The sequence below is a fragment of the Ostrea edulis genome, chromosome 4, assembly GCF_947568905.1.
Source record: "Ostrea edulis chromosome 4, xbOstEdul1.1, whole genome shotgun sequence".
NCBI classification, from domain to species: Eukaryota; Metazoa; Mollusca; class Bivalvia; order Ostreida; family Ostreidae; genus Ostrea; species Ostrea edulis.
The window spans coordinates 21,508,070-21,529,041 of record NC_079167.1 but is presented as its reverse complement, the minus strand read 5'-3'; the positions used below and the strand labels follow the sequence as shown (position 1 = coordinate 21,529,041).

The following is a 20,972-nucleotide window of genomic DNA, read 5'->3' as shown; positions in this document are numbered from 1 at the left end:
AGTTTATAATAATTGTGTGAGTTATAGACAAGGAGGAATGTGTCGAGCCCCCTTGCTTGCAGAGGATGATGGAAACTTTGAAGGTTAAGAGTTATGTCCCTTACTTGTCCGCGTGTTTCCACACCGCGTCATCTAAGGGGTGATAGTTCGTCTTGGCCGGATTGTATCCGCTGTCCTCCTCCTTCTTGATGGACGATAAATTCTTCACGCTGTGTGATAAAATAGTTACAAATTTTAACGAAGTCCCATGAATCCTTCTCATAGAAAAATTCATTAAGTATCTTTTTAATAATTCTCTATTTTTGCTGCAGTTTTAATTTTTCTTATAATCATTGTAGACTGAAGCTGTGAAATCAAAATGGTGGTAATTGTAACATCTATGTAGCATGGACATATAATCTATGAATTCCAAACTGCACGAAAACTGATTCAGAAAAGAAAACGAAAAAGAAAATTCAAATGCTTACACAATGTGAAATGAAATCAGCACTAAAAAGCTTGCTTAGAAAATCCTGTGTAGTTGAAGCTGGGAATTACAGGTATCAGCAATACAGTGAAAAATCGTAAAACCTAACAATGACAAATTAAAACCACAGGTCAAAAAATACTTTAAACCTTGCAATACATCCTAGAAGGCCTTCACAGATAGTTTAATTGTATGTGATTCTTTCAATACTGCCATAAGCAAGAAAAATTGAATAACCTCTTCATGAAACTGAATTTCTGTAATGTCCTGTTTCAAAAGTAAGAAATTATAGTTTTACTAATTCAAAAGGACACCTTAAAATGTTTACATGTTAACAGATTGAAAAAGCAGAGGATGTCCTCCAGTTTCAGCATTTGTTGAAGTATACGAAATTACCTTGATTTAATGTGTGGGCAGACGGATGCAGACCTATTAAATCAAAACATCTGATGAATCCTGTATGTGCATTGAAAATTTTCATGAACATTTAAATCGAATAATCAGTTCTTTAATAATGCAAAAAAAGTTTTTGAATATTTTTAGATTATGTAATGCTGCAGGAGTATAATGTATCTCGGTCAGTATTGTTTTTAATTGTTTCAAAAACTTGTACTGTGTTTTATCTTCAATGAAAGTATGATTTTGCAGTCTTAACCAAAAACTTTTTTAAGCGTTGACCATGGGAGCCTATTTATCTGGACTGTTTACTAGACCAAAGAGAAATTCACTGGCCCAAATCAAACCCATGGTATTAGTTTTTCTCAGGCCAAAAATAAAAATTGATTTGTTTGATGTACTCCGACCGACCCGTCAAATTTGCTCCTACCCGATCATTTTTCCCCGCAATTTTGAATTTCATTTTTTTTTTGGGTTCCCTTGAAAAATAGAAAATTCTACTTACTTTAAAACTAAATGTTGAAAAATTTCATGACATTAAAAAACAAACAAAAACACCTACCTACCGACCCACCTCGAAAAATGTGGGTCGGAGTACATCAAACAAAAATATTTTAATGATGGCCTCAGTTCTGAACTTTGAAGAGAGAGGTCAGGAGTACATTAAATAATTTACAAAGTTTTAGTCAAAATTAGTCTGTGTGATAGAAACATCATTTTACCATTGATTCACTATATATGGTTATATAATTTTAACAGAAATTCCATTATATTGATGAAAATCACAGGCAAGACGGTCTTGTATGAGTTGCCCAAGCAACCCTAATCTAACTGCAATAAGTCTTCCGGCCAGTGGTAATTCCTAAGACTGATTTTTAATGAAATGAAAATCACAATAAATCAATTTTGTCGAGTAATTGAATTAGATTAAAATTTCAATATACATTTTAATAATCAAATTCAATAATTGAACCAAAATTGTGGTGTTGTCAAATTAGAAGTTCCCCCTCTATTTCCTGTATATTTCAATAACTGACACTGCTTTTTATACATATTTGATCACTGTGTATAAAGAGTTGCTCCCCCTCAAACAATGGACACAACAGTTAAATAATGTCTGCCTTGATTAGACAACCCCTATATGGTATAAACAAGAGGCCCACGGGCCTTATCGGTCACCTGAATACTAGTGAAAAAGTATCACTACTTCCATGGGCTATGAAATCTAGAAAAAATTTCCTGTTCTGAATATCTAAGCTAAATTCTAATCTAATGTTCAGCAGCAGTATAAAACAAAATGTGTTCTTAAAACTTCAATGCTTTCAAAAGTGCATACACTGATGAAAGGCTTTAAATAATAGGTGTATTAACATTAAAACATCAAAACATATGACTAATTTGGACTCATCCTAAAGTAATAACCCTGGGTTTTAATTAAAATTCACCATTTTTTGTACATCCTTTTCTGCTATTCCCAAGTATGCATTTAGATTTTATACAGTATCAGCAAACTTACACATAAATACTATATACTAAGTTTGGCCCCACCATGGGGGTCAGAACCCTTACTCTGGGGATCATCAAATTTACAATTTGGTAAAAGACTACCTGCTCTATCCATTTAGTTTCAATTTAGCATCAATAGCACTAAAGAAGATGTTATTTAAGTGTTTTACACATAAACACTATATAACAAGTTTGGCCCCGCCCTGGGGGTCAGAACCCATACCCCGGGGATCATGAAATTTACAATTTTGGTAGAGGCATTCCTGCTCTATATCACTATGCATTTAGTTTTTCTTACATGTGTGTGGTTCTTGAGAAGAAAAGTTTTGAAAATTGGTCATTTTGGGGCAGTTTTTGCCCCACCCCTAGAGCCCCAGGGGTGCTGGAGTCCTGAAATTTACAATTTCTGTCCCCCTTGTCCCAATGATGCTTCATACCAAATTTGAAAAGAATTGGACTGGTAGTTATTAAGAAGAAGTTAAAAATGTTCAATTGTTAACGCACGACGGACGAAAACCAATTGCAATTGGGTCGTTAAGTGGCCTAGCCAGAGTATTGCTTCTTAATATCCACCTTTAATTCAATCACTTTGTTTTCCCTTCTCTCTGTTTCTTTGTCTATGCCAGCTGATATTGAACAAGTTCAGAGATTGGTAATGTGTATAGTAATGAGTTATAGATAAAGTTTCATTCCATTTCACTTGAAGCAGTTACAGCACTTGCCTCTTGAACTTAAAAGAATGGAATTTTCTGACTTTTAAAGAATGGAATTTTCTGACTTTTAAAGAATGGAATTTTCTGACTTTTAAAGAATGGAATTTTCTGACTTTTAAAGAATGAAATTTTCTGACTTTTAAAGAATGGAATTTTCTGACTTTTAAAGAATGGAATTTTCTGACTTTTAAAGAATGGAATTTTCTGACTTTTAAAGAATGGAATTTTCTGACTTTTAAAGAATGGAATTTTCTGACTTTTAAAGAATGGAATTTTCTGACTTTTAAAGAATGAAATTTTCTTACTTTTAAGGAACAAAATTTTCCAGACTTTTAAAGAACAAAATTTTTTGACTTTTACAGAATGAAATTTTCTGACTTTCAAAGAACACATTTTCTGGACTTCTTACAGTGAACTGATATTTGGTGTGTATTGATTGACAGATCAAGCTAATAATAACCAGGCTATTTTCAGCTGTTACACCCAGGGACTTTTTGCATATCTGTTATTCACTTACAAAGATTCTTTTATCTGTTATTCACTTACAAAGATTCTTTTATCTGTTATTCACTTACAAAGATTCTTTATCAACACAATTCAACAGACTGTAAAATTACATATTCTCAGTTGCATACTATGACAAAGTTGAATGACCACAAATTTGACCTTGACCTGTCCTACAATTTTGACTATGATCTTTCGGTTCAACAAGTCTCTATTTTGTATGGTTCAAGAGTTGTGACCAAAATAAAGATTATGAACACACATAGAAATATGTTCCTGTTCTGGAGTCTCCAGGGCCTTACAGTAATGGGAACATTTTTGAAAAATAATTGGACCTGAAACTAGAAATTCTCAAAGAGAGAAGAAGAAATTCATTGACATTCATTATCTGTTCCTTCTATACATCATTATAGTAGTATATTCAGTGAAATCAATAAATCTACAAAAAGGTATGAAACCTAATCCCCAGAATATGATGGAAATTCTCAACATCAAAGTCAGAATAAATGATCTGGTTATCTCGTTTTTGTGAGTCTGGTCTGGACAAAAAAGGCTGAGTGAATTAAATTACATCACCGCTAGCTTTGTCCATTACCAGGATTTTAACTGGTCCTCATTCATCAGCTAGTCCACACTTACTAAACGGTGAATTAGGGAGATAAAAAGAAGAGTGCAGACACCATTATGTTACAGATGTCAAATAAATACTGGCAAATAAATTTTATTATCACTCACAAATGACATTCATCCACGTGCTAATTGGTTTCTCAACAGGAACTTGAAACAAAGGATTCAGGACAGTTGCATACAGGTGAGGCGATTTTCTCATATTTTTAATGTAATACTTCAAAAATGCTAACCCATAACATCTACTTCAATTTTATCTTCTGATTTAAAATACAAATCCTTCATGATCTCTATATAGTAGGGAGATAGCCTGCTGCCCAATCCCATTGATTTTGTAAATGAAATACTAATTGTTTAAATAAATCAAATCAAATTTCTATATAAAGTATTTCCTAATTAACTTCTTGCAGTTGTGATGGTTTAACAATATGCTTCTAGATTACTACAATAAAGTCAGCCATTGTAACAATGTCTTATACGTCCTTAATAATACAAAGTAGAATTTGTCTTTCAAGAATGATTTCAGCTTGTTTGATTCAATATCAGATTAGATGTGTAAATACTAGTCTACAGAGAGACTAAAAGCCCTTGTATCAAATGATTAGGTTATAAAACCAAACTGTTTCATTAAACAAAAGAGCAAACTAAGACAGGCATTTCTGGGTAGTTTTGTTTTTGGATCAAAATCATTAAAAATGAAAAAAAAAAAAACACCAAAAAACCAACAACAAAAAAACAACAAACAAAAAAAACCCAACCCATCTTCTCTTCAAAAATTAAAATACACATGTTTGAATTGAAAGAAAATGAACCTGTGAAATGGGATTCACACATTACAGTTGGACAAGTCCATTACAAAAGGGATAATCAGTTGATCTGTATTTGATCCAGACTTTTTTTTACCCTTGTCTATAATGAAACCAATCAAGTCTTTCCCATGCTTATTGCCTGTGTAAATCCCCCCGGACATTGCTCCTGTAGGAATTGAGGACGATGCAGGTGGTACTGGCTCTAGTTCTCCTCTGTCTCCCACTACTGAGGGCCAAGGTGGGAAACATGATCATCAGGAAGGGCGATTACTGCTCAGGACCACCGGGTATTTCCGGGAGCCCAGGATTACCTGGACATAACGGGGCCAACGGAATACCGGGGGAGAGAGGACCTACAGGGGAGAGGGGAGACCCAGGCCTGCCTGGGATTCAGGGTAAAGTACAGTTAGTTCAATGTACACAGAAAGTCAAACTATAAATCTTGTTCAGGTGTTGTTCTGTGAAACCTAACTGGTTTTTTAAAAAAAATATTACTCATAATTAATTTTAAAAATCCTTGATTTCTTCAATTTGATTTACTCATTTCTACTTATCGGTACACTTTTTGGTAACGTTACAACAAATCTTACAACTTCTGCATCACAGGTGTGCAGGGCTTAATGGGGCCACCAGGTAAACCTGGCGATAGAGGACGAAGAGGGAAAAAAGGGGACACAGGACAGACTGGTCAGAAGGGGCAATCAGGAAGGGTGGGACCTGAGGGGCAGCTGGGACCCAAGGGGCAGAAAGGTCAGTATATCAGAACAAGATAATTAAAAGTTCAGAAAGGTCAACATTCAGCCATAGTCCAAGTCTCTGACAACTAAAGCTAGCAAAAACTGGTCAGCCATGTTACTTAAAGCACATAATTCCTACACAAACTGAAATTCAAGCAGTTCCTACACTTTGCTTACTGATCATATCATAATGCTCCTCAAATTGAGAAGATAAAATTTTGCAAGATGACCAATAAATCGATAAACTAAGAGTTATCTTTCTTGATGCATTATTCTTTTCCATGTATTTTATTGATACACTGCTTATAGATATATTGTCTAGTGAACAATCAGTGTTTATATTTTGTAAATTGTCCAGGTGAGCCAGCCTTACTCCCACCCCCAATAGCTTTCTCAGCCAGCAGAACCTCACCCCTGGGGCCGGTCAGGGAGGACACCATAATCACCTATGATCAGGTGTTCCTAAACCAAGGGGAGTCATTTGATGTCTACTCATCTCACTTTGTCTGCAAAGTAAACGGAACCTATCTGTTCACAGCCCACGTGCTAGGTACACTGGACAACAATGCATATGCCTGGATTATGTACAACGGGCAGCCGATGGTTCCCATGCACGGGGATCGGAGGGCCGGATATGGAACAGGAAGTAACACACTAATATTTCACCTGGTCAGAGACGACCACGTGTGGGTACAGCTGATGAAGAACTCATCCTTGCTAAATGACTATTCCACATTCTCTGGTTACTTAATTCACAAGGACGTTTGATGTATTAATAATTTGAGAGAGAGAGAGGGAGAGAGAGAGTTACCTTTTGTCACTTGTTTTCATTCCTTCACTTGAGGAATCTTCAGTTTTTTGTTCAGTCTTTGGTGCTTAAAGAAAAGGATAGAAAGTTTGCTAGTGAGTAAATAATGCAAGTCATTGTATCTTATTGTACGTAGTTTCTAGATATAAGTCTGTAAGATATGAATACCTGTTATTCAGAATTGTAGGTAGTTTCTAGATATAAGTCTGTAAGATGTGAATACCTGTTATTCAGAATTGTAGGTAGTTTCTAGATATAAGTCCGTGAGATGTGAATACCCGTTATTCAGAATTGAGCTCAATACAAAATGTAGAAGTGCAAGATCACACTCATGGAAACTACTTGAACATTACTGTGATCTTAGATACATCTGGGTATAAAGTTCAATGAAGTGATCTACTGTTTATTCAGAAATGAATTCAAAGCCAAACAGATGGATGACAAAATGACAGACATATCCCACATGATGTGCTTAAGTCATTCATACGGTGCTGTGTTATAGATCTTAGGTTGTCTGAATTACTATATACATATGCGAAACTTAGTAACTCAACTCACCAAAGAAACTGTGGAGCTTCTTTTTACCAGAATCAGCTTCTGTCTTTGTATCTAATGTGAGACAAAATGAAATGATATTTATATACGAGGAAACACTTTATTTTGATTCCAACATACACTTTCCCTCATTTGAATTTCCATCTGACCTTTTTCTTCCTTTGAAGTTTGGCTTTGTTCCTTGGACTGAGTCTTGTCCACTTGCTTTGATGTTGCTTTCTTGGATTTTGGAGTTTTCTTGGTGGATTTTGATGTAGTTACTTTTTTTACTTCTCGTTTTACTTCCTGTTCAATAAAAACACCCCATTTCACATTCACTTGGAATTTATATTTACTTTCAAGTCAAAATTTTCATTGTATTCATTTTTACATACCTGAAACACAACTTATTGCAAAATATACCCACTAAATTTTCAATTTTTGTACCGATATATTATACATATTAACATAATTAATGTTTTCTTTCCATCCACCAAAGAGCATACTAGGGCTATTCAATTTTTTTTTTAATTCGGTTCATGTTAGGTCCAATTTATCTAATGACAGTACAACAATTAATATTTATGAGTAGCATACTTAATTTAATTTTATTCAAATTTCCTGTAACTATTTGTTGTCATTTGTAAACATCATATCTATTTATATCATACCTCAGAATGTTTTTGCTATATAAAGTTAGGTGAATAAATTTGTTATTTCTTCTGGATAACGCTAGCCGTGAAATAGTTTCTGAACTATCTGCCCTAAGGAAATAGTCTCGAAACTATTTACCGGATGCTATATTTTACCCCGTTTACTTTTCTGTGACGTCAAAATCTGATAAATCTAATTAGTTACCACTCGGATCACCTCGGTCGATTCCATCTAATGCCGAATGTTAGTTTACTTCACTTTGGTATGTCTGACACAAGTAAAGTCTACTTTGGTATAATAAAACACCTATTTACTGACTATTCGGACAATTGCAAGTTTATTGTCCCCGAAGACAGCAACTATTTCCCAAGGCTGTGCCTCGGGAAATAGTTACTATCTTGGGGGACAATAAACTCGCTATTGTCCTCATAGCCAGTAAATAGGTGTATGATAACTGCATATTATAACTTTGATAGCAAAAAGAAAATATTGACAATCTATCAAAATTTGTTATATTAATGTGCAGCATGATTTTTAGATTATTAAACAAATCTAAAGTCAATCAAAAATGTATATGGTACATGTACTGTTTTCACTTAATGTCAAAATTCAACAATTTTATTAATTGATCGACTCCTTTATTGATTTACTTCTCTATCATATTAATTGTCTTTATCTACGATTTTGATTTCACCCCAACACTGACAGAAATGTTAAATGTCAAGTAAAGATCTGGCAGACCATATTCTTTCTGTTCGTATCTGAGTGGTGAAAATGCTAAATCTCAACACAGTGGTGATTTAAATCTCTGTTGCACAAAAATCCACGTTCTGAACATCACTCGGACGTCAATTTGTTGTTTATGGTTATGTAAAATCTAAACCGAACCCCAGAATTTGTAATCGGTGCATCAAATCGAATGGTATGAATTGCGATCCATCGAAAATACTGCACAGCCACAGAGCATATATATGTACATGTTCTATAATTAATGGCACCCTAAATCTTATCATTATTATTTAAAACTGAAATTTGGGTTATCCCAGTTTTGAATACATCAATAAGATTAAGCAATGCAGTTGCTTTCAATCTAATGTGGCAGTGCTCAAGTCCTTTCTAGCCTCAGGGGTCAATAAATCTAGGAAGAGTTCCTCACTAAAAGTTTACAGAATGTCATTTCCTACACAAACCTTTGTTTCCTCCACTTCCATTTCCTCCTCTTTGTTTTCCTCCACAATTTCCTCTTTAACTTCTATCTGAGTATCCTCTGTGTCAGATTTTTCCTCTGTTTTCTCTTTAGTTTTAGAGTCTTTTGCATCCCCAGCCTTGACCTCTACTTTTGGATCCTTGACCTCTTCTTTTGGTTCCTTGACCTCTTCTTCTTGATCTTTAACCTCTACTTTCGGTTCCTTGACCTCTACTTTCGATTTCTTGGTAGAGGGCTCCCTCACTGGACTGTATGACAGGTTTTTCTTTGTGCTATTGGGTGATGTCATACTTTTTCTTGCTGTAGTTTTTGGAACTTGCACGTTAGTAAATATTGCATATTATTGGCACAAGTAAAATGTATTTATTCTATATTGATAGTTTATTCAGTTTTTTAGGAAATTAAGAAACTGGAGCAGAGTTATGTATTGTCTAGTAAATCATTAAATGATATTCATACTACCTTGTATGTAGAGATATGTAATGTGTTGGATTTACTTTCCGAATTTTAATTTTCCATTGAAAAGATTAAAATAAAAACAAACGGACTGTTTTGACTTCTTTTCTTTTTTCATCCCACTCACAATAACAATACCAAAATTCTGTGCTTGTATTTTTTCAAAATTTCTAACAGTTGACAGTCAACAAGAACATTAATCCTAGTACTTAAAATTTCGTTAACAGCTGACAGTCAACAAGAACATTAATCCTAGTACTCTAAATCTAAGTCACCAATTCAACACGGATTTGTTCTTTTAAGATTTAAAAAAATTATTTCAATCTTTCAATTACTAAGAACTTCCTACTGCCAATGTTTCAAGTTTTCTGACAAGTGAATACATCTTTATTTGTTTTTATCTGTTAGGTTTAGTTTATTGTTAATGGTCTAAATAAACATATAAATATGGCATTCTACCAGTGTTGCAACTACCACTGAGCAGAGCTTGTAGCAATTTAACTATTCATTTGTCTGTAAACTTTGCTTTTCCTAGCAGATATGATCTTCCGTTGTTTTATAGACAATTACATTTAATGCATGTTGATCCCGACTTAATCACTGACTCTGTGTTAGATATCCGATGCATCAGGTATTGGCACTGGTAAGAAATAGCAGTTACGCATTTTTTAATGTTTTAAAATACATCAATTGGAAAGCAGTGACATGAATTTGTACCAGGAGTATTTTCACAAAAGTTGGTATTCAATGACTGCCTAGACATTGCATGCTAAAATACTCAACACTTACGAACCTTTTTAGGTACATGTACTAATTGATTATTAGCATAATTAACAAGATATGTACAATATGTGAAACACAAATGCCCCCGATAATGGCCAATTCCGAAGATGGCCAAGATCACAAGGACAAATATCTTGGTACCAGTAGAAAGATCTTGTCACATGAAATGCTCATTTGCAATATGAAAGCGCTAATATTTACCATTTAGAAGTTATGACCAATGTCAATTTTATATAAGTAGGTCAAATGTCAAGGTCAAAAGGTTTAGTACCAACAGAAAGGTCTTGTCATAAGGAATACTCATGTGGAATAACAAAGCTCTATCACTTACTGTTCAAAAGTTATTAGCAAGGTTAAAGTTTCAGACAGAATTACAGACAGGACAAAAACAATATGCCTCCTGATCTTCAATCTCAGGAGCATAAAAATAGCCTTAATGGCCAAAATTTTAGCAGTTACTCCCCTTACACCAGAAGTTGGGGGGGGGGGGGGGGGGGGGGGGGGGGGGGGGGGGGAGACTTATACCTATTCGATATAATTAACATGATCTGTTCATTGGTACCTGATGTACAATAACAATTAGCAACCAAATAATTTTATCCATAGCGTCCCGGTCAAATAAGTTAATGTACATGCGTTGGTTTGCACATGCAATCTCAGGCATATCTAATTGTGTTTTGATCATCGAAAATATTGATTTATGATGAAAATTTGCTGACGTGTAGAGACATCCTGATCTAAATAAGTCCAGGACCAATATCTACATACTTTCTGACATCACAACATGCGCTGCTTGCAAAGAAATCATAGAAGGGAAATGAAAATGTAATCAATGACTAAAATTATTGTACAGTCATATTATTTTTCACCAATTACACTTAATTCTTAGAAAAATACCTGAACTGGCACTTAATTACAATTAAAAATAGTAAATTTCTATTTATTCCTTATATGGACGCCATCAACTGAAGACCGCAATGAGTCCACTGTATTCAGAAAAAATAACTTGTGCTACATTTTGAAAAATGTATTCAAATTTAATGCCTGAAAACTTTTCCTAGAATTGAATGCATTAAACATTTTTCTAAAATACCTGTTCTCCTGACTGGTAGACCAAAGGGTGATTTTGCAGGGGACTCTAACTTTTCCACAACATCCGATGTTTTCTTTTCTTCACTAACCCCATTGACCTACAATACATTTTTTAAAAATTACATATAAACATACAAAATAATATTTGAATATTATACATTTCTCTAGGAACTACAAATTGTTACGTCCTTTCCCTGACACCTTACCTTTACTGGTTCAGGACTATTTTTCTGGTTCTCCTGTTCATCAGCACATACATCCTCTTCCTCATCGCTCTCAATGATCCGACATCTCTTCTTCCTGGACACTTTGACGGGAGAGTCCTTGATAGGTGATCCATTGCTCTGCTTCAGGGGAGCACACTCTTTACTTTCATTATCAAAGTCACTAAAATAAGGAAACCATTACATCAATACAGTAAAACATGATTATAATGCACATACATATAACAAATTCAGACTTATTGTGAAGTGATCTTTATTCCCTCTTGAGAGGAAAATGAATGAAAATTTCATTGGGTAAGATAGTTTGGTTATAAATACAAACTGTTTCTCACCAGCCCTGGAGGTTTGATATAACCGTGTTTTACTGTAGATTTACTATAGATTTCAAACTTAATATCAGGTATGAAGATTTTTGTATATGAACAAATAGAATTGCTGACTACATTTACTTGTTTTATATGTTAGCAATATAAATTAACAAGGCTCTATGAAATGTCTTCTAGAGACAATCTAATTGATGTGTTACCTTCGTTTTGTCTCTGTGTCTTCCTTTTTGGGCTTTGGAGACGAGAAAAAAGACCTAATAAGGAAAAATAAATAGCATCTTTAAAATTCTTCATAGAAATAAGATGTATTTGTGAAACACAAGGCCCTTGGTAACAACAAAGAAACAAATGAAAGGTCTTGTCACATTCATAAAAGGTCTTTCTATTGTGTTCAATAACTTAAAAAGCCAGAGTTCCCGAAACGCGCCGGTCCATCGGGCATCCCCGATAAATTTTGAATGGGGCCGGCAAAATCCAAATTTTATCGGTCAAAATGTCCGGCAGATTTTATGGACTATTTTGAAATTTAAAAACATCTGAACAAATATAACTAAATGTAATAGTCATTTTATTAGTTACAAAAAATAACTATTAATTAAAAGTGGAGGGAAAAGCCAAACAAACGCGTAGTTTTATTTTTTTAATCCGAATAAATTCGCGGGTTCTTTTTTTTTTTTTTTTTTACACACGTACGACAATTTCCTATTGGAGTTGACCAACATTGGGCATGTGGCCGATAAAGTGGAATTCGGGTGCCACAGGTACTAAAAGAAAAGAAAAAGACGGTCAGAAAGACAATGATGGGGATAAAGGAAGTAAGAGGGAAAGAAAATTCCACAAGAAATGGATAGATGATTGGAAATGGCTGGTCTATGATGGATATATGATGTTTTGTAAAGTTTGCATCTCTTACGAGGAATCGGGGAAAGGTCGGTCAATTGAACAAACTGTGCATGAAATGGAAATACAAATAAATTATTAGTCCGATCTATGTTAATTTTATCTCTTTTTATTTAAAACAACAATGTCCGGCAAATTTCACAATTGTCCGGTAAATTTTGAATATTTACCGGACAATTGTCCTACAGATTTTTTACTAGTTTCGGGAACTCTGAAAAGCTAAGTAAATTTTATAGAGAATTAGTTGATGTTTGTACATATTTTTGTTGACACTCTTAAAAGGACTGATTCATGATTTCCCTCCAATTATTTTTTAACTTAAAGTATATATATATATATATATATATATATATATATATATATATATATAAAAAAAAAAAAAAAAAAAAAAAAAAAAAAAGACCTCTGCAAGGCATGGCATATGACCGCAAATCTCACAATGAGTGTCTAAAAGCTTTTTCTATGATGTTCCATACCGACCTTGACCCCTGGACCCCAAAGTCATTAGGGTTCTTCCTCTCTTGATAACAAAGCTACAAATCAATGGAGCAACATATGTTGCGTGTGGGGTGTCAGTGTTAAACACACAACAGGCCCATCACTATATATCCTCTCACAATGAATTGCGAGGGGATAATACAATACTGCTATATGGTGGTATGCATACTCACAATATTTTCACAACAAGAGACCCACGCACAACATCGCTCAAATACACCCTGCCATTGCTCAGCTGTGATTTTTTAAAATTTTGTTTATCAATTCTTTATACCATAAAAATTTTGACCCCATATTGTGGCCCTAACCTTGCTCCAAAGGATCACAACATAACTCAAAATAAATTCATATAACACAGAGATGCCTCAACACCAATATGACTAACACAATCTTGCTGTTTCAGATAAGAATGATTGATTGTATATTGTTTAACGTCCCTCTCGAGAATATTTCACTCATACGGAGATGTCACCATTGCCGGTGAAAGGCTGCAAAATTAAGGCCTATGCTTGGCGCTTATGGCCTTTGAGCAGGGAGGTATCTTTATCATGCCACACCTGCTGTGATACAAAATATGAAAGTCCCACCTAAAATGGTTCCAAATATATTTAATAGGTTACATTTTCTTAAAAGTAGGCCAAAATCAGAGTTTAAGGTCAAAAGGTCAAAGATCATCATATGAAATGAAAGGTCTTGCCATAAGAAATATATATACACACGAGGCCCATGGGCCACATCGCTCACCTGAGTCACCTTGGCCCATATCTGAAGACTTTCCATATATATTTGCATGTAAAACCTTAGTCCCTATTATGGTCCAAACTACCCTTTGCAAACTTGAATCTACACTATGTCAGAAAGCTTTCATGTAAATGTCAACTTCTTTGGCCCAATGGTTCTTGAGAAGAAGATTTTTAAAGCCTTTTCCTATATTTGTATGTAAAACTTTGACCCCCCCCCCCCCACTTGTGGCCCCCCCCTACCCCCCCCAGGGGCCATGATTTGAACAAACTTGAATCTGCACTATGTCAGAAAGTTTTCTTGTAAATATCAGCTTTTCTGACTCGGTGGTTATTGAGAAAAAGATTTTAACTATATATTTGTATGTAAAACTTTGATCCCCCATGTGGCCCCATCCTACCCCCGGGGGCCATGATTTGAACAAACTTGAATCTGCACTATGTCAGAAAGTTTTCATGTAAAAATCAGCTTTTCTGGCTCAGTGGTTCTTGAGAAGAAGATTTTTCCTATATATTTGTATGTAAAACTTTGATCCCCTATTGTGGCCCCATCCAACCCCCGGAGCCCATGATTTGAACAAACTTGAATCTGCATTATGTCAGGAAGCTTTCATGTAAATCTCAGCTTTTCTGGCTTAGTGGTTCTTGAGAAGATTTTTAAAGTTTTTCCCTATATACTTGTGTGCAAAACTTTGATCCCCCCTTGGGGCCCCATCCTATCCCCGGGGGCCATGATTTGAACAAACTTGAATCTGCACTATGTCAGAAAGTTTTCATGTAAAAATCAGCTTTTCTGACTTAGTGGTTCTTGAGAAGATTTTTCCTATATATTTGTATGTAAAACTTTGATCCCCTATTGTGGCCCCATCCAACCCCAGGGGCCCATGATTTGAACAAACTTGAATCTGCATTATGTCAGGAAGCTTTCATGTAAATCTCAGCTTTTCTGGCTTAGTGGTTCTTGAGTAGAAGATTTTTAAAGTTTTTCCCTATATATTTGTATGTAAAACTTTGATCCACCCTTGTGGCCCCATCCTACCACCGGGGGCCATGATTTGAACAAACTTGAATCTGCAATATGTCAGGAAGCTTTCAGGTAAATTTCAGCTCTTCTGGCCCAGTGGTTCTTGAGAAGAAGATTTTTAAATGACCCCACCCTATTTTTGGATTTTTGTGATTATCTCCCCTTTGAAAGGGACATAGCCCTTCATTTGAACAAACTTGAAAGCCCTTCACCCAAGGATGCTTTTGGCCATGTTTGGTTGAAATTGGCCCAGTGGTTCTGGAGAAGAAGTCGAAAATGTGAAAAGTTTAACAGACAGACGGACAGACAGACGACGGACAAAAAGCGATCAGAAAAGCTCACCTGAACCTTTGGTTCAGGTGAGCTAAAAACAGAAGTCGGAAAATCGAGTTGAAAAAAAAACATGGCAGAAATTATGTCATTAAAAACTTTCCAGTCGCCCCCCCCCCCCCCCTGACTGGAAAGTTTTTAATGACATAATTTCTGCCATGTTAAAAATGGGTCGGTCGCGCGATGGCAAACAAACTCCTTTTAAAATTTGGCCTTATAGGTATAAATTACCTCTTTCCTGAGTGCAAAAATATTGTATGCCTTTGTAGAAGAAAATGGAAGATATAGTCCGAACACAAATCCATGGTATAAACCTATAATTTTGACCTTGAGATCAAAGGTCAAGGTCATAAATGTACATGACAGTCTCATAGGGATACACCCATGTCTTATGGTATGACTATGTCAAAACCCTATAATCAATTTTGACCTTGGGGTCAAAGTTCAAGGTCATATAGAGGTCACGAACGTACCCGACACATCGTCTCATGGTGATACACTCATGTGTCAAATATGGTATGCCTATGTCAAAGAACAAAGAGGTCATGGCCCTGACACGAATCCTTTGTAAAAACCTTTAATTTTGACCTTGAGGTCAAGGTCATATGGTGGCCATGAAGGTACCCGACACATCGTCTCATGGTGATACACTCATGTGTCAAATATGGTATGCCTATGTCAAAGAACAAAGAAGTTATGGCCCGGACACAAATCTGCACAGACAGACAGACGGACGGACAGACTGATTCCTATATACCCCTCTGAACTTCGTTTGCGGTGTGTGTGTGTGTGTGTGTGTGTGTGTGTATAATTAATAAGTCTGAACAGTCACTTATCAAAATTCTGTGTTTTGTGACAATGATGACATGACAGAAGTATGAAATTAAAGATGGAATATGATTCATCCATTAGTGTTCTCTTTTTTTTGATTAACCATATACAATATACTACAATTTGCCAATTCGACCTAAGTCCAAAATTGTCATTAAGTTTGCACAATGTGGGACACCACATTAGGGCTTTAAAAGTGGAACAATGGAGGGTGGCCAGCTTAGTCACAAAGAACTAAAGGGATCGTACCCCAGCTTGCATGACTAGCAGCTAGCAGGAACCTGGACACCTTGCAGCAATATCAAAATACATCCGAGGTTTGTCATAATGCTTAAGATCTGCCATGGCCTTGTGGACATAAATCCAACAACATCAATATACTGGAAACCAGGAGGCAGTACAACAAGAGGTGTGCTGCATAAAGTCCCAACAACCACCTACAAGGGAGGTTTTACAACTGCTCATATCCCCCCCCCCCCCCCCCCCCCCCCTCACCATCAGAGAATGAAATGGATCATCATCTTCCATGAGAACAGCCAAATTCATCAAGGTGTTCTGCATGCTGATGAGTTCCACAGCAGGACACTTAAATATTGTCAGAAGGGTTGTAGCCGTCTTTGGCATGGACACACATCTAAAATGCCCTGGGAGCCCTACACTTATATTGGAAGAACTTCTTAAGAAGGAAAAGACGTTCCAATATGGAACAAGTCTTCACAAAAACTCAGTGGTCAAAAGACCGAGGCCAGTGAATTTTAAAGTCGGGTCAGTGAAAATCAAAAAGTCTGATGGGCTTGTGGTCTTTTTGTATGTCACATTAAATATAATGTTAGATGGATATTTTAAATGTATTTGCATAAATTTACCATCAGAATAAAAATAAATCGATGAATAGCACATGAAGTAAGTGTTTGAACATCGTAGTTTGGTTACTTTTTAAAGTAAAGAATGATAACTATACTTGTAAAATTGTCAAGGTAACTTGTAAGTAAATCGCGTGAATATTCAACAAACGACTTGTTGAAACAACAAAAATGACCGCATTGTGCATCACACTGCACAGTCACCGGTAATTGCATTGTCCAATAAAAATGAACTTTATCAGTTGCAGTTATATCTGATTTTAATCATTTTATGCAATTTGTATAGCAATGTATAGTTTGTAGAACTAGTCAATTGTTTGCATTTGATATTGGTAGAGAAGACTACTTCCTAAGGTACACTTGGGCTGTTTCCATGTTTGTGAAAAATATGTGAATTACTAGTTTTGTTTGTGGGTGAAGAGAGAGAAAATACCATGTATGTTGTTTTCCTGGTATTGATAGGAAGGGTATCTTAAGGTGGATATGAATATGTGGAAAAGTCATATTTGATAAAATTTCGGTAAATTCATTGTACAAGTATACAATACATTCTATAATGTATTTGATAAAGCATGTAATATGAAATTTAGGGGGGGGGGGGTCCAGTAAATTTCACTGAGGACCAGATAATTCAGACAGTTCACTGGTTCTTCTGGCTAGCACGTTTTAAATGTTTTCGTGAAGACTGCAGAACTTTTGGGATGTGCCAGAATGACCGATTAGAGAAAGGTGCATTTAGGATGCAAGGCGTGAAGTTTTAACCCTATCCTAAAGATATTCCCATGATTTATTTCCCTCACCAACACACATATTTTAATCCAATGCATTTTCCTAAAATTGGTTGAAGTGATTCCTTTCTTTGAAAAATAGTATTTTAATACAGTAATTTGATAGCAATTGAAGTATTCCATGCTTGTTTACTTAGTTGTTATTGTAATCTGAAAGTGTCAAGCCCTACAAATTACATTCAACGCGTGATACAAGTCTAGAGTGGATCCACATCTCCTAAGTCCCATATTCCAATGCTCTGATTCCCACTTAAGATTCAACTTTTTCTGCGATATTCTTGTTGAGCGTGTAAAGGACTAAAGCCAAAATTGCATGATTTGGCCCTGTCAATCTTTGAAAATAAAACTTTATATTTATAGAAGAAATCTTAGGCCAGACTTTAATTAGAAATTATACTATTAATTTCCATATCGAGTTTTGTGCAGGAAACAGCACGAGCGTAATTATATGCATTGAAACCGGATGCGGTATGTCAAAAATACCTATTTTTTATAGAAATTCTAAACTTTATTTGATAAATTTTTATGGGCGCCACTCTTGAACCACGATGATATTTTATATACGGTTATATCGTTATCTGAGAAATATTGTGTATTAGTTTCGTGTTGGTTTACGTGCGGCGCCATATTTTATTTGATGATTTTGAATTCTTGAAACTTGCCTAGAATTTTCCGGATTACCGTTTTAAGTGGTTAAATTGGGCAAGAAATTTGATAGTTTAAATGTGTTTTGTCATGTTTCGAATCAAACAGTAATGAATTCAATGTTACTGTTGATTATCACATTATTTATCGAATCTCACTCGGGTTACGGTGATCGAAGATAGGGAATTTCCAATGCGATAAAAATAGATCCATATAAATATACTGGTTTCAAAGCTGTGAAATTATGAGACTTTGCTATGGTATTTTTTCTAATATTAGATGGATTAAGCAATTTCATGTACTTCACTTAAGGTTTCCTAAGTAAACATACGCACTAGGCCTAGTGAACACTTTCCAAAATCTTTGTTCCTCAGTTCCTGCATAAGGAATGACGTCGCCTGTCAAGCTGACGAAATTAGTCAGCTCTTCATAACAATGGAGTTTAGGCTCACGGGGGTTTGCTCCAATCGGAACACGCTCGGCCTGTCGGTTACGGAATGGCCGAGTTGTTACGATTGGGGCTTGCTCTCATTAAAACAATACATGTATTGTAAACAATGCTTTATTTTAGCTAAAATATAATTATTTGATTAAAATATTGTTTTAAATGGTAGGAATTTAAACCCTGTAGTTTACTGTAACCATGGGAAAATCTGACGGGAGACAACTCTTTCAAGCTTCTTAATGGGGTGCCCTATGGGGAATTTTTAAGCAAATCTATAGGCTAATACCATCACAACTAGTTTTTCAAGGATAAATTCCTAGTAGGGAATGGTGTTATTAGAAATGAAAAGCAATTAAATCATTGAATTACAAATACATATTTCAAAACTAAAATGATATGCGGTAAAAATGAATAAATTAATTTAAACTGAATAAACATATAGATAAATCATAAATGTGGATAATTAAAAATACAAGGGTATAAGTACATACACAAGAACAATAGCTATCTAGTAGATAAAAAGAAATAAACACACAGTAGACAAATGAATAGTATAAATACTGTAGATAAAATAAATACAAAAGGGGGGGGGGGGGGGGGTCTCGGGGCCCGGTTGGACCTCTTGCTTTCGTCAGAAAATTGTGCTTTAAAAAGTACGAATAACACATTTTGAAGGTGACCCCACCCTTGAAAATCAAAACTAATGGTAGACCCCCCCCCCCCCCCTCCTTTTAAAAAAAAATCCTGGATCTGTCCCTGACATATCAAATAAATATAAACACACAAGAAGATAAATAATTTGACTAAATAAAAGCATACGGATAATAATAGAAGAAGAAGAAAAAAACAGGAGTAAATAGATGAATGAGCGAATGGTTAATAAACATGAATATATTATAAAGTATATTAAACATGAATACATAAATGCATCCCCGATAAATAATAAAGATGTGTTAGTAGCATATTTAAATGGAAAATAAACAACAGAAATAATTCAAAGGCATGGGGATATGAACTTTAAAATGAGTACAGTAATGAAAGCCGATAATTTCTTTTATTATCATTATTATTACGATTATCATTTTCATTGTATTTTCATATAAATGACATCGGGCGTAAAAGTTATTGATAGTATTGTTGGTATTAATCTAATTTTATAATACACAACATATTTTGTAAACTTCATCCAACCCTGTTTCATAATGCTACTGGCTCTTTGTGTCTAGCATCTTTTTTCAATGACAGATGGGTGACATCTGTATTTATATACCGAAAGGTAGAAGTATATAGGAAAAATAATTGGTTTATATAATTCTCAATTTGACATCAGATAAAGTGTTAATCGGGGATATATGCATTTGCTCGATCAAGATATGGGGCTCACGGCGGTTGTGACCGGTCGACAGGGGATGCTTACTCCTCCTGGGCACCTGATCCCACCTCTGGTATATTCAGGGTTCGTGTTTGCACAACTCTATTTAGTATTGCTTATAGGAGTTATGAGATTGATCACTGTTCGTTATATTCGCCTTTCATGCATATGTTAATGTTTTTAGCAGAATCGTTATGTACCGAGATTCAATCTCTTCATGAAAAATAAATTGATATCAACATCAGTCTTGAAGTTCACAAAAACTTTTCCGAGACACTATCTATACTGTATCAATGTAGCCTAATGTCATCATGAATTTTGTTCTAGCCAGTAATTGAAGGCATAATCACCAGGGTGAATTTCAAACAGAGAGATATTGTAACGATTGAATGACAAACACAAATCGGACTCAAATGCAGAAAAACTCACATCATAGATTTTAAAAACCTAAGCAATTTATTTACCAAGAAAGTGCCTAAAAATTTTCTACAATTCAGGAGTTTCAGCGAGTTGGGCTAGAGTTTTAATGAACACGGCTACATTCTTCTTTTATTAATTCATTATGCACACCTTTCGTCAGTATTGATGTTTTCTCTTAATTGACCGATATACATATTCTAGCACTTGTGAGTTTATCATCTTTTGAAGCTCACTTGATACTTTTCAAATATTTTTATTAGAGATGTCATCGAGT

The 20,972-nt window shown here is 35.1% G+C and overlaps 2 protein-coding genes across 2 annotated transcripts in view; one reads left to right on the top strand and one right to left on the bottom strand.

Annotated features, from left to right (window-relative positions):
• LOC125669971 (DNA ligase 1-like) overlaps positions 1-20,972 on the bottom strand; it is a 45,612-nt gene that overhangs the window by 16,532 nt on the left and 8,108 nt on the right. The window contains exons 2-9 of the mRNA XM_056161319.1: positions 12,043-12,096; positions 11,499-11,679; positions 11,294-11,390; positions 8,945-9,261; positions 7,271-7,406; positions 7,125-7,175; positions 6,570-6,633; positions 105-209 (exon numbers count right to left, since the gene is read on the bottom strand). Of these exons, the coding sequence (XP_056017294.1) occupies positions 105-209; positions 6,570-6,633; positions 7,125-7,175; positions 7,271-7,406; positions 8,945-9,261; positions 11,294-11,390; positions 11,499-11,679; positions 12,043-12,096 (1,005 nt within the window). The remainder of the gene's footprint in view (positions 1-104; positions 210-6,569; positions 6,634-7,124; positions 7,176-7,270; positions 7,407-8,944; positions 9,262-11,293; positions 11,391-11,498; positions 11,680-12,042; positions 12,097-20,972) is intronic.
• Positions 4,120-6,526, top strand: LOC125669977 (complement C1q tumor necrosis factor-related protein 2-like). The gene is made up of 4 exons (XM_056162215.1): positions 4,120-4,396; positions 5,194-5,416; positions 5,628-5,771; positions 6,117-6,526. Exons 2-4 carry the CDS (start codon positions 5,206-5,208, stop codon positions 6,524-6,526), a joined length of 765 nt encoding a protein of 254 aa, XP_056018190.1. The 5' UTR covers positions 4,120-4,396; positions 5,194-5,205.